Consider the following 12,009-nt stretch of genomic DNA (forward strand, 5'->3'; position numbering starts at 1 on the left):
CCAGCCACTACCTTTTTTTTTTTTTTTTTTTTTGAGGCAGCGTCTTGCTCTGTAGCCCAGGCTGGAGTGCAGTAGTGCAATCTCTGCTCACTGCAAGCTCCGCCACCTCCTGGGTTCACGCCATTCTCCGGCCTCAGCCTCCTGAGTAGCTGGGACTACAGGTGCCAGCCACCACGCCCGGCTAATTTTTTGTATTTTTAGTGGAGACGGGGTTTCATCGTGTTAGCCAGGATGGTCTCCATCTCCTGACCTCGAGATCTGCCCACCTCGGCCTCCCAAAGTGCTGGGATTACAGGCATGAGCCACCAGGCCCGACCAGGCTATAGCCTTTTTAGGATGCTCATATGTATTGCCACATTACTTTCCAAAAAGTTGTGCCAACTTATGCTCCCTGCATGTATAAGGAATCTCCTTTTCACCTAAAGTTAATCTCCATTTTGCAAAGCAGGACTCATCTTTCTGTATAAATTGAAAAATGGTAGATACTAACTTTCCCAGCATCCCTTGCTGTCAGGACTCAGTCACATGGCCCAGGCTCCACCAATCAGGTGCATCCACCTCCAACCTTCAGTTGGAAGCCTGTGGTGTCTTCACACCATAAGCAGGAGCAGCATAGAACAGGTTGTGGCAGTGAGGCTAGTGGACATCTGGTGGCTGGCATCTGTGACATCCATGCTGTTGCTGAGGGGGCTAGAGCAGCAGCCGCAGCAGCAGGACTCTTCCCTCATCCAGCTGTGCAGCAGGATCTCAGGTATTGTACCCAGCCAGGCAGCCCTTGATCTGATCCCCACTCCCGTGGGTAATCTGCGAACCTCCCCATGTCTTGTCTTTCCACCTGTGGCAGGCAGACCTGCCGCCCACCAAAATCTGCTCCCCTTCTTTCCTGCCTATGGAACTCTACTTTTTGGAGGGCTGCCAAGACCCTGGGAATGAAGCATGCTTGGCCAATGCTGTCATGACAACCTGGCTCTCTGCCCTCTCCAAATCCCTCATAGGATGCCCGATCATGGGTGGCCGTTGAGGCCTGGGGGAATCCACTGCAGGGGCTTCTAGGGCAGGTTTGTCTTTCCCTATAAAAGGGCACAGATGTGACTGGCGCTGTCTCTTCATCCTTTCTTTGTGCCTTGACTGTAGCGGTGTGTGTGGTATATGGAGTTCCAGCAGCTGCCCTGTAAACAACGTACCAAAGCCCACCTGCCAAGGATGTCGGAGCAGAGAGACTGAAGGGGTCTGGGTAGTGATGGGGATAACTCCCACCTCCAGATTTCTAGTTACACGAAAAAGAAGAAAAGCCTCCATACATTGAATCTCCTGTCAGTTGGGTATTCTGCTGCTTGCATCTGAATTTATTCCTCACTAGCACCACGTTCTTACTTGGATACCCCGTGGGCCTGCCTCTGTAGATCAATGCATGTATTTGCATGAAGCTGTATGGCAAACAGAGGTTCTCACTTTTCTTTCTTTTTTTTTTTTTTTTTTTTTTTTTGAGACGGAGTCTCGCTCTGTCGCCCAGGCTGGAGTGCAGTGGCCAGATCTCAGCTCACTGCAAGCTCCGCCTCCCGGGTTCCCGCCATTCTCCTGCCTCAGCCTCCCGAGTAGCTGGGACCACAGGCGCCGCCACCTCGCCCGGCTAATTTTTTGTGTTTTTAGTAGAGACGGGGTTTCGCCGTGTTAGCCAGGATGGTCTCGATCTCCTGACCTTGTGATCCGCCCGTCTCGGCCTCCCAAAGTGCTGGGATTACAGGCTTGAGCCACCGCGCCCGGCCTTTTTTTTTTTTTTTTGAGACGGAGTCTCGCTCTGTCACCCAGGCTGGAGTGCAGTGGCATTATCTCGACTCACTGCAACCTCTGCCTCCCGGATTCAAGCGATTCTCCTGCCTCAGCCTCCTGAATAGCTGGGACTACAGGTTCACGCCACCACGCCCGGCTAATTTTTGTATTTTCAGTAGAGACGGGGTTTCACCATATTGGCCAGGCTGGTCTCAAACTCCTGACCTCGTGATCCGCCTGCCTAGGCCTCCCAAAGTGCTGGGATTACAGGCGTGAGCCACCTACTGTAATCCCAGGTACTTGGGAGGCTGAGGCAGGAGAATCGCTTGAACCCGGGAGGCAGAGATTGCAGTGAGCTGAGAATGTCCAGCTGCACTCCAGCCTGGGCGACAGGGAGCGAGACATCTCCAGGCCACCACGCTGGGAAACAGCAGAACCCAGGCGCTCCGGGCGAGCTGGATCAGAGAGCTGCGTTCTGATTGGCTGAGGCCTGGATTGCCTGAACCAATCATGATGGAGCAGAGGCCGCATTGACCCGGTTGACTGGCGGGCGTGGGGCAGGCGCTGATGGAGGCAGGCACCCGACAAGCAGGTGGTTTTGTTCCAGGAAAGCAGCAAGTGCAGTGGTTAAGAGTGTAGATGCAGAGCCAGCCTACCTGGATTGTGTCCTGGCTCTGCCACTTAATAGCTGTGCAATCTGAGTCAAGTTATACAACCTCCTTGTGCCTCAGTTTCTTAATCAGTGTGGTGGCAGCTTCCTACCTCACCGGCAGGTTGTTAACCTGTGTAAATAAGTCCTGTTACCACCACACCCCCCACTTTCTGGTTCCTAGCAGAGACCAGAGAGTTGACCTGCATGCCCTGAGTCAGCAAATATTTACTAAGTGCCATGGTATTCCAGGCGTGTGGGTGGGTCTGCAGACAGCCCCTCTGGTGAAGGGCAGCTCCCTGAAGCCTGTAGTACTGTCTGCTGCAGGGGATGGCCCTCCTTCCATGATGGAGGAAATGCTCGTGTGGGCAGAAGTGCCCTGGAAGGTGAGCGTGTGGCTTCTGATACATGGGAGGGCCAAGAATTTTCTGAGCAGAAGGAACACTATGTGCAAATGAATGAGGGGAGGACCAGACAGCTGACTCCTGCCAGGGACCAGATAGCTTGGGCCTGCAGCCCCCAGGAAATGGAGACATGGAGAGGAGGGTGTTTGGGCTCCATCCATCCCAGGGCTATGGCCACAAATGCGGGGCTTCACCTGATGTCCTGGGTCAGAAAAGGAGAGCTGCGCAACTCTGAGGTCTCCTCTCTCCCTCCTCTTCCCTGTGTTTTCTTTTTTTTTTTTTTTTTGAGACGGAGCCTTGCTCTGTCCCCAGGCTGGAGTGCAGTGGTGCGATCTCAGCTCACTGCAACCTCTTCCTCCGACTTCAAGCAATTCTCTTCAAGCCTGGCTAATTTTTTGTATTTTTAGTAGAGGGGGTTTCACCATGTTGGCCAGGATGGTCTCAATCTCTTGACCTTGTGATCCGCCCGTCTCGGCCTCCCAAAGTGTTGAGATTACAGGTGTGAGCCACCACGCCTACCTCCCCCCTCTTTCTTTTCTTTCTCTTTCTCTCTTTCTTTCTTCCTTTCTTTCTCTCTCCTTCCTTCCTCTCTCTTTCTTTTCTTTCTTTCTTTTTCTTTCTTTCTTTCTTTCTCCTTCTCTCTCCTTCCTTCCTTCTTTCTTTCTCATTCATTTGTTCTTTCTTTTTTGAGACAGGGTCTTTCTCTGTTGCCCAGGCTTGAGTGCAGTGGTGTGATCACAGCTCACTGCAGCCTGGAACTCCGTGGTCCGAGTGATCCTCCTGCATCAAGCCTCTGGCATAGCTGCGTCTACAGGTGCGCACCACCCTCAGTAACCAGATGCCCAACCCTCGGTAACAAAGTGAAAAAAGGCAGTCTTGGGGATGTGATCAGGTCCCACTGAAGCCACAGTCGACAGAACCCTTTTCTTTTCTTTTTTTTTTTTTTTTTTTTTTTTTTTGAGACGGAGTCTCGCTCTGTCGCCCAGACTGGAGTGCAGTGGCCGGATCTCAGCTCGCTGCAAGCTCCGCCTCCCGGGTTTACACCATTCTCCTGCCTCAGCCTCCTGAGTAGCTGGGACTACAGGCGCCCGCCACCTCGCCCGGCTAGTTTTTTGTATTTTTTTTTAGTAGAGACGGGGTTTCACCATGTTCGCCAGGATGGTCTCGATCTCCTGACCTTGTGATCCGCCCGTCTTGGCCTCCCAAAGTGCTGGGATTACAGGCTTGAGCCACCGCGCCCGGCCCAACAGAACCCTTTTCAGAAGGTGGGAAGGAACCCAAGGAAGGGTCGCCCACACTCAGAGTGGCTCAGTGGGGGAGGGGGAGTGGCCCAGCTGCTGTTGATCCTGAGTCTCTGATATCTTCTTTGTCACTGCCTGGAGATTCAAAGTCCTCACGGAAGCATCAGATCCACGCCTGGCTGTTTTATTTTTTAAATTTTCTGTAGAGACGGGGTTTTACTATGTTGCCCAGGCTGGCTCCATCCTCGGCCCCAAAGTGCTGGGATTACAGGCTGAGCCACTCCCCGGTATTTATAACCAGCTCCTCTTAGGTGCCTGGCTGCACCTGCTCCTGCTGCTGCTTTAGCAGTGCATTGGCCCTCTACTGCTGTGTAACAAATTACTCCAAAACATAGGGGCTTACAGCAAGCAGCTATCATGTCTCAGCAGCCGAGGCACAGGAAGCAACTCACCTGGGTGGTCTTCCACGAGGCTGCATGCCGGGCTGGAAAATCCACTTCCAAGCTTTTTCCCCTGGCTGTCGGCAGAGAGTGAGTTCCTCCCCATGTAGAGGAAGGGAAACGAGAGATGGCACGGGGTGGGGGGCGGGGAGAGAGGTGGGGGAGAGAGGGAGAGAGGGAGAAGGAGAACCAGGACGGAAGCTGCTGTGTGCTGTGTCTCTCTAAACTGGCCTCCTGGCGCCTCTGCCCTGCTCTACTGATTACACAGACCCTCCCTTGGTGGGGTGTGGCCGACAGGAGGACAGAGGTTCGGGCCTGCGGGCCCTCTGGGAGGCTACCCACCCTGGATGGCTGCTGCTCTGCTGTGTGTGTGTGTGTGTGTGTGTGTGTGTGCACACGTGCTCCGGCCTGTCTGTGTTTGTTTTAGTAGCTAGTCGGTGTTGTTATTAAGATGTCTCAAGTCCACTTGGAGCAGATTGAGGGTCACGCTTAGAAAGCGGAATGTGGTTCCTCTGAATCCCTTCTTGGGAGGTCCCGAGCTCAGATGGCCTCTGCCCGTCCAGAGTAGACAAAGAATTCTTATGGAAGCTGCCTTCGGATTTATTTTTGAACACACTCATATTTGCTGTGAATAACTCCCTTTTTTGTGATGCTCCCAGATCCTGACTGTCCTGGCGATGTAGGCAAACGAATGAGCAGCATCCAAACTGTCCCCATGAGCTGAGGTCACAGCCTCGTCAGGCCCCAGGAAGGGGCAGTGCCTCTACCCCCACCTGGCCCCCAGCCCCCTGTAAGGCATGGAAGAGAGATGCAGGGGGCAAGGTCATGCAGTCCTGATACAGGTCCCAGACGGACGGGCGTCCCAGGCTTCAGACAGGTCACCTGTCAAGGACAGCATTAGTGACGTCCCAGCACCAGAGAGTGGCCCCAAGCCAAACCGAGGAGGGTCTGGGAGCCGGGGACATGGGTCTTCAGTGTGGGGAACTCATTACATCAGCCACTCGAGGGTCAGGAAATAATTTGTCACTCTCTGCCCCGTGTGGCCTCTGTGGAAATCAAACAAGCAGTGTTGCCCATTTTTAAAGATAAATTAATGCATCAATATAAAAAACGTCAGGCAGCGATGTGGAGGGGGTAGGCAGACGGGGCTGTGATTTATTGGCCCTTTAAGGAGTGTTTCTGGGGCCACTCTGGCTTCCTCCTGCCACCTGCAGGGTGCCCAGGGACCCCTCCACCGAGGTCATGAGCCAAGCCACCCACCCCAACTGGGGGGCCCCTGACCAGGCTGAAGGGCCACATGCCCTCAAGCTGGTGACTCAGAAACATCCAGTATTAACTGCACTGGGACAGAGAGACAGGCAAGGAGCTGGGGCAGGAAGGAACAGTCCTGGCCCTGGAATAGGTCATAGGCCTGTGCTGGGGCTGAGTGCTCCTGCGTCCTCACACTGAGGGGCTTCTCCGGGCCTAGCCGCAGTGAGGCTAATGGGGTCCCCAGGGGGCTGTGGCTCCTGATTCCTTGGCACGAATAGGTGCCCTGCAGGCTCAGATGGTCCCCCAGGGCTGTGCCCTCCCTCCCTGAGGGCACCTTGCCAGCATCCCCACCAACACCCAGGACCACCCTGGTCCATGTTTGCCAGTTCGGAAGGTGAGAAATGACACTTCCTGGCTGTGTGAATTTGCATGTCTTTGGTTTTTGGAGGGCGTGAGCTTCTTTCCATTTGTTTGGGGCCATTGTGAATGTCTGCTCAGTCTTTGCGTGTTTTCTATGGAAGGGTCCCCGTTTCCCTTGCCGACGGATGCAGCCCTCTGGCAGCTGAACTGGTGGCGTTCAGCGGTGCTCATGCGTGCTTTAGCTGTGGTACATGCGGGTGAGGAGGGCTGACGCTGGCCTGGAATCTTATGGGGCATCTGCAGCTGCAGCTTTGTTGTCAGAAAATGCTTAGAGAGGCCTCCTGGGAGCCAGGCAGGATGCGGCAGGAAACAGAGGGGCAGAAAGAGCTCAGGTCCTCAGCAGCGGGGAAGGGGGCGCCAGCTACCAGAACCCAAGCAGGAATTGGGCTTGAGGGGAATGAGGAGTGGGAGAGGGGACTGAACATTTAGACTGGGGTGTGGGGGCCCTCTGAGAAGACATGTGAGCAAAGATTTGTGGGAGGACATGGGGGCGCCTAGAGCAAGAAGAGCAGTCCTCAGAGGGATGGGCACGCAGAGGCCCCGGGGCGAGCACAGCCTGGGTGCATTCCAGGAGCTGCAGGGAGGCCAGGTCAGCGCCGTGGGGGCTGGGGCAGGCGGCCAGGCTAGCTGGGGGTCTGTGGGTTCCGGGAATGCTTTGGCTTCTGCTCTGAGTGCTGGGCGTGTAGACTGTCAACTCTCCAGGTGCAGGGCAGACAGGTGGTATGAGGCCCAGTTTGCCAGAGCATGGAGCTCCAAGCCTTGTGACCCAGAGGTTTACATGCTGGTGAGAACCCTGGGTCCGCAGGCCAGAGTTGGCTCCTCTGCAGAGCTCCTGGTCGGCCCGCCTCTGCCCTTCTCTCCAGGACCTGGGGGTCCTGCTCTACAGCCAGGCGGCCCTTGGGGAGCAAAGGTCCGCGCCAGTGAGAATCTAACATATCCCCAAGCCCCCACAGCAACAAGGGTTGAGGGATCAAAGGACGGTCGGGATGGTGGGAGGTGGCAGTGGCCTTGGTTGGGGCGGGGGCGTGCTGCTGACTTTAGTGCTCTCCCGTTACTGCATAGGGGTGAACTGCTTGCCAGCCCCCACCCGTGTCCCTCTGCAAAGTGCTCCTGGCATCAAGCTGGGCTCCCCGGCGGCTCAGCCTCCATGTTCTCCTCTGGGCAAGGGGAGTCCTGGGCCAGTGCCCGCTGTCCAGCCTCGCTGTGCCCCGCAGCCCATTCCCTTTCCTGGAGACCCTGAGAGGCCTGGAGGGCCCAGGCGTCGGGGTCGGGTCAGTAGGCTGCCCAGGTCAGCTGAGGCCCGGTCAGTGCGAGGGGTTTTGTCGGAACCAAGGCCGCGGCTACCTGAGGACTTTGTGCAGAGCTCCGCTCGGGCCACCTGGGGGGGCCGAGGCTGGGAGACCCGCAGGGCCCCCTAGCAGCGCCCTCTGCCCCCTTAGCGACCTCTCCCAGACCAAGGTAGGGCCGGAGGGGACAGTGCCCGAGGGCAGCGGAGCCGGAAACGGGAGCGGGCACAACCCGGCCCCGGAACATCCCGGCGGCCCCGGGGCTTTTAGAGCCCGCGAGGGGCCGTCTCCTCGGGAGCGGTGGGGCCTGGGCTCTCAGCCTTCCCGCCGACCTCGGGAAAAGCCCCCCAGCCTCTCCACCCGGCAGCTGGAGGAGGCCCGTCCGGGGTTGGGGACAGCGCGATAGACCCGCCTGGGGCTAGGCCGAGGGCTGGGGGTCGCGGGCCGCGGGGAGCGCATGTACGAGACGCTTTTCCCGGCCCGCCGGGAGGCAGGACAGCGCCCCGACTCCAGAAGCCTGCGCTGCGTCCGTCCGCAGACCGCCGGGGAGGGCCGAGTGCGCACGCGCCTGACGCTGTCCCCACCGCGCGCCCTGTGATTGGCCCGGGCGGCCGCGCTCTCGGCCAATGGGTGCGTGGCTTCTGGCTCGCCGCGGGCCTCTGGGGCTAGGGGCGGGGAGGGTCAGTCTCCGGCCGGGTCTCGCGGCCGGGGGAGGCCTGCGCCGGCCCGCGGGGTCGTTCCTTCAAGCCGCCCGCTGCCGCTCCGGAGACGAGGCCAGCGAGTCCGTGATCCCGGCCGCCCCCAGTAGTGAGCCCGTGCGCAGAAGCGCCGGCAGAGAGACGCGGAGCCCCGTCCCACCTGGCCCGGCCTGCCCCTCGCAGGGCCTCCCCGTCGACCCCCGGCCAGCCCCGCTCTCCCTGCTCCCATCCTGCGGGTCAGAAAAACAATGCTTGACTGGAGGGGGCCCGTGCCTGTCGTCCCAGCCACTCGGGAGGCCGAGGCGGGAGGACCGCTTGAGCTCGGGAGGTGGAGGCTACAGTGAGCTGTGATTGCGCCGCTGCACTCCAGCCTGGGCCATAGAGCGAGACCCTGTCTCTAAACAAAACAAAACAACAGTGCTTAGAAAGCAAACAAGCCTGTTGCCAAAAACTATCCACAAAAATTAGCAGTGGTCATCTCTAGGTGGTGGGGTTGGAGGTAAATAAAAAATATTGTGACTGGGCGTAGTGGCTCACAGCTGTAATCCCAGCACCGCAGGCAGGAGTTCGATACCAGCCTGGCCAACATGGTGAAACCCCCGTCTCTACTGAAAATACACACACGGCCGGGCGCGGTGGCTCAAGCCTGTAATCCCAGCACTTTGGGAGGCCGAGGTGGGCGGATCACGAGGTCAGGGGATGAGACCATGCTGGCTAACAGGGTGAAACCCTGTCTCTACTAAAAATACAAAAAATTAGCTGGGCATGGTGGCAGGTGCCTGTAATCCCAGCTACTCGGGAGGCTGAGGCAGGAGAATTGCTTGAACCTGGGATGCAGAGATTGCAGTGAGTGGAGATTGTGCCACTGCACTCCAGTCTGGGTGACAGAGTGAGACTCCGTCTCAAAAAATAAAAAATAAAAAATAAAAAAAATTGGCCGGGCGCGGTGGCTCAAGCCTGTAATCCCAGCACTTTGGGAGGCCGAGACGGGCGGATCACGAGGTCAGGAGATCGAGAGACGATCCCGGCTAACACGGTGAAACCCCGTCTCTACTAAAAAATACAAAAAAAATAGCCGGGCGAGGTGGCGGGCGCCTGTAGTCCCAGCTACTCGGGAGGCTGAGGCAGGAGAATGGCGTAAACCCGGGAGGCGGAGCTTGCAGTGAGCTGAGATCCGGCCACTGCACTCCAGCCTGGGTGACAGAGCAAGACTCCGTCTCAAAAAAAAAAAAAAAAAAAAAAAAAAAAAATATATATATATATATATATTGCTTTTTAAAAATGAAAGCTGTGTAACAAGAACGATAATAAAAACAGTAAGTGTTGGTGAGGATGTGGAGAAATTGGAGCTCTCACACAATGCATGCACTGTGAAAAACACTTTAGTGGTTCTCAAAGAGCAGAGGGTAGAATTACCCAGCAGTTCCACGCAGTCACACACCCAGAGAACTGGAGGCAGGATACACGAACAGTGTCCTCAACACGGGTTATTCCAAATGTTGACAACGATACTCACCACAGAGAAAAGGTGGAAACGACCCATATGTCCATCCATAAATGGAGTAATAAATGTGGTCCCTCCATACAATGGACTATGATTTAACCTTAAAAAGGAAGGAAATTCTGACGCACACCACACACAGATGGCCTGAAAACATTATGCTAAGTGAGATGAGCCAGTCACAAAGGACAACTTCTGTCTGATTTCACTTATAAAACATCTAGAATAGGCAAGTACAGAAATAGAAAGTAGGTAAGAGGTTGCCAGGGGCTGGGGAGGGAGGGCAAGGCCAGGGGCCGGGGAGGGAGGGCAAGGCCAGGGGCCGGGGAGGGAGGGCAAGGCCAGGGGCCGGGGAGGGAGGGCAAGGCCAGGGGCCGGGGAGGGAGGGCAAGACCAGGGCCCGGGAAAGGGCAGCAATGCTTCACCAGGTGTGTGCCTAACAGTTCTCAGTCCCACTGGGAGAGCTGCGAGGGAAGGATGGCTCATTCGGCATGCACGCACAGAGGTGGCTCCAGTACAGAGAGGGCCCTGAAATGCTGTGCTCCTCCCAGGACACACAACTCCAGGTGACGGGGATAACACGCGACACAGCTCCTGCATCGATGCTCCCCCAGCTGCTGCCCTGATGCTCCCCAGTTCCTGCCTGGCTGCTCCCCTGGCTCCTGGCCGGGATGTTCCCCCAGGTCCTGGCCTGTTGCTCCTCAGCCCCTGCCTGGCTGCTCCCCCAGCGCCTGCCTAGGTTCTCCCCTATCTCCTGGCCTGATGCTCCCCAGTTCCTGCCTTTGTGCTCCCCCAGCCCCCCGAACCCAGTGTGCGCCTTCCCTCTGGCCAGGCCCCCTTCGGGGCTCAGGCGGGAACCGAGCTGGCTTTCTCCTCCCAACCGGAGCAGCTCCCTCTGGTTCCCAGGTTGCCTGCCCATCCAGCTGGGAACACCGGCCTTGCGGGGAGGGGCGGGGGCGCTCACCACGAGGCGGCCGCACAGGGTGCGAAGGGATCCCAAGGCCTACCCAGGAGGAGCTCCTGGCTTTCAGTTGCCGGCTGCGCGCGCTGCCCACGCGGCCACGCTTGGGGCCTGGCGGGCGGCCGCCATCCCGTTCACGGTCGCTGGAGGGCGCCCCCGCACCGCTCCTGCCTGCTGGTTCCCGCGGGAGGGCGCCTGTGGCGGGCGCCGGAGGTTGATCTCCCGGTTCACGCCAGGATTGCGAACCGGCGGCTAGAGCGGGAGGCCGCAGAGGAGAGTTCAGATCGCGGTCCCGGCCCACCTGGCAGCGACTTCCTGTCTCGCGGCTGCGCTGCAGGTCTTCAGGTTGGCGTGAAAATGCAGAAACGGTCCCTTGGACTAAGTCACGGACGTTCGCTTCTCACAGTGCCGCGTGCCTGCCTGCAGACAACCGAGCCACGCACGCCGAGGCCACCCCACCGCCCGGGGCCTGAATGCGCCGGCCCAGACCTGCAGTCCCCTCGGATCCTAACACCTCTGCACCGCAGCGCATGTGTGGGGGTCCTCAGCCCGCGCCATCCAAGCAAGAACCAAGAAGAGCGCGAGCGCCGCGCCTTCCCCCACCCTCTGCCCTGCGCCCCTGGCTGGCGGTCCCTCCTGCAGCAGCTGGGCCTGGAATTCGGGCTGCGGAAGGGGCTGCACCCACGCAGGGCTCACGCCATGAATGTGGGCGCTGGGAGGGTCTCCGCCCTTTCCAGTCCTGGTTCCCGGCTGTTTCCTGGTGCTGCCCAAGAAGCAGGTCCCTCGGCCAAACCAGCCCCTGTCCTGGTGCCTGCCAGTGCCCTCAGCCTGCGGGCCTAGGGGCCAGAATGCTGGCGGATGGGCAGGCCCTGACCACGCTGTCCTCCCTGGGAGCTTGCTGGTGAGACGCTCCTCTGCCTCAGGGGGCCCAATAATGGTCACCTGACATGAAGGGACAGAGGTGGTCTGTCCAGGGTGACGGTGACCACTATCCTGGCATGTGACGGAGCCCAGGCCCTGGGCAAGCGCCATGCTGAGAGGGGCTGGCCACCCGCTGCCGGTGGCCTCATTCAGGAAACCTCACTCCCCTGAGCAGCAGCTGGAGGAGAGGCGGCGGCACTGGACCTCTGGGGACGGATTAGAGGGGTGGCCCTGTGGCCTTGCTTGGGCAGGAGGGACGCTGCAGCAGCTGCTGGAGCTCCCGGGCAGGGGCTGTCCCTCGGTCAGCTGGGTCACAGAGCAGCCGGCGCCTGCGTCATTCTCAGCCTGCCCAAAGGGGAGGCTTCCGCTCCAGGTGGGTGACCCTGGGCCCTTGCTATTACCCCCACAATGTTTCCTCTTTCCTCTCCGCCTCCTCCAGCCTCCCCGGGCAGCCTCCTCTCTCTCTC

At 58.3% G+C, this 12,009-nt stretch overlaps 1 protein-coding gene across 1 annotated transcript; it reads left to right on the forward strand.

The window, feature by feature from the left end:
* The first annotated feature begins 575 nt into the window (after positions 1–575).
* Positions 576–11,461, forward strand: LOC126938315 (uncharacterized). Its single transcript, XM_050762371.1, has 3 exons — positions 576–751; positions 10,104–10,226; positions 10,858–11,461. The coding sequence occupies exons 2-3, from the start codon at positions 10,138–10,140 to the stop codon at positions 11,459–11,461; spliced, it is 693 nt and encodes a 230-aa protein (XP_050618328.1). The 5' UTR covers positions 576–751; positions 10,104–10,137.
* Positions 11,462–12,009: the final 548 nt, after the last annotated feature.

Source organism: Macaca thibetana, chromosome 16 (genome assembly GCF_024542745.1).
Source record: "Macaca thibetana thibetana isolate TM-01 chromosome 16, ASM2454274v1, whole genome shotgun sequence".
Taxonomy (NCBI): Eukaryota; Metazoa; Chordata; class Mammalia; order Primates; family Cercopithecidae; genus Macaca; species Macaca thibetana.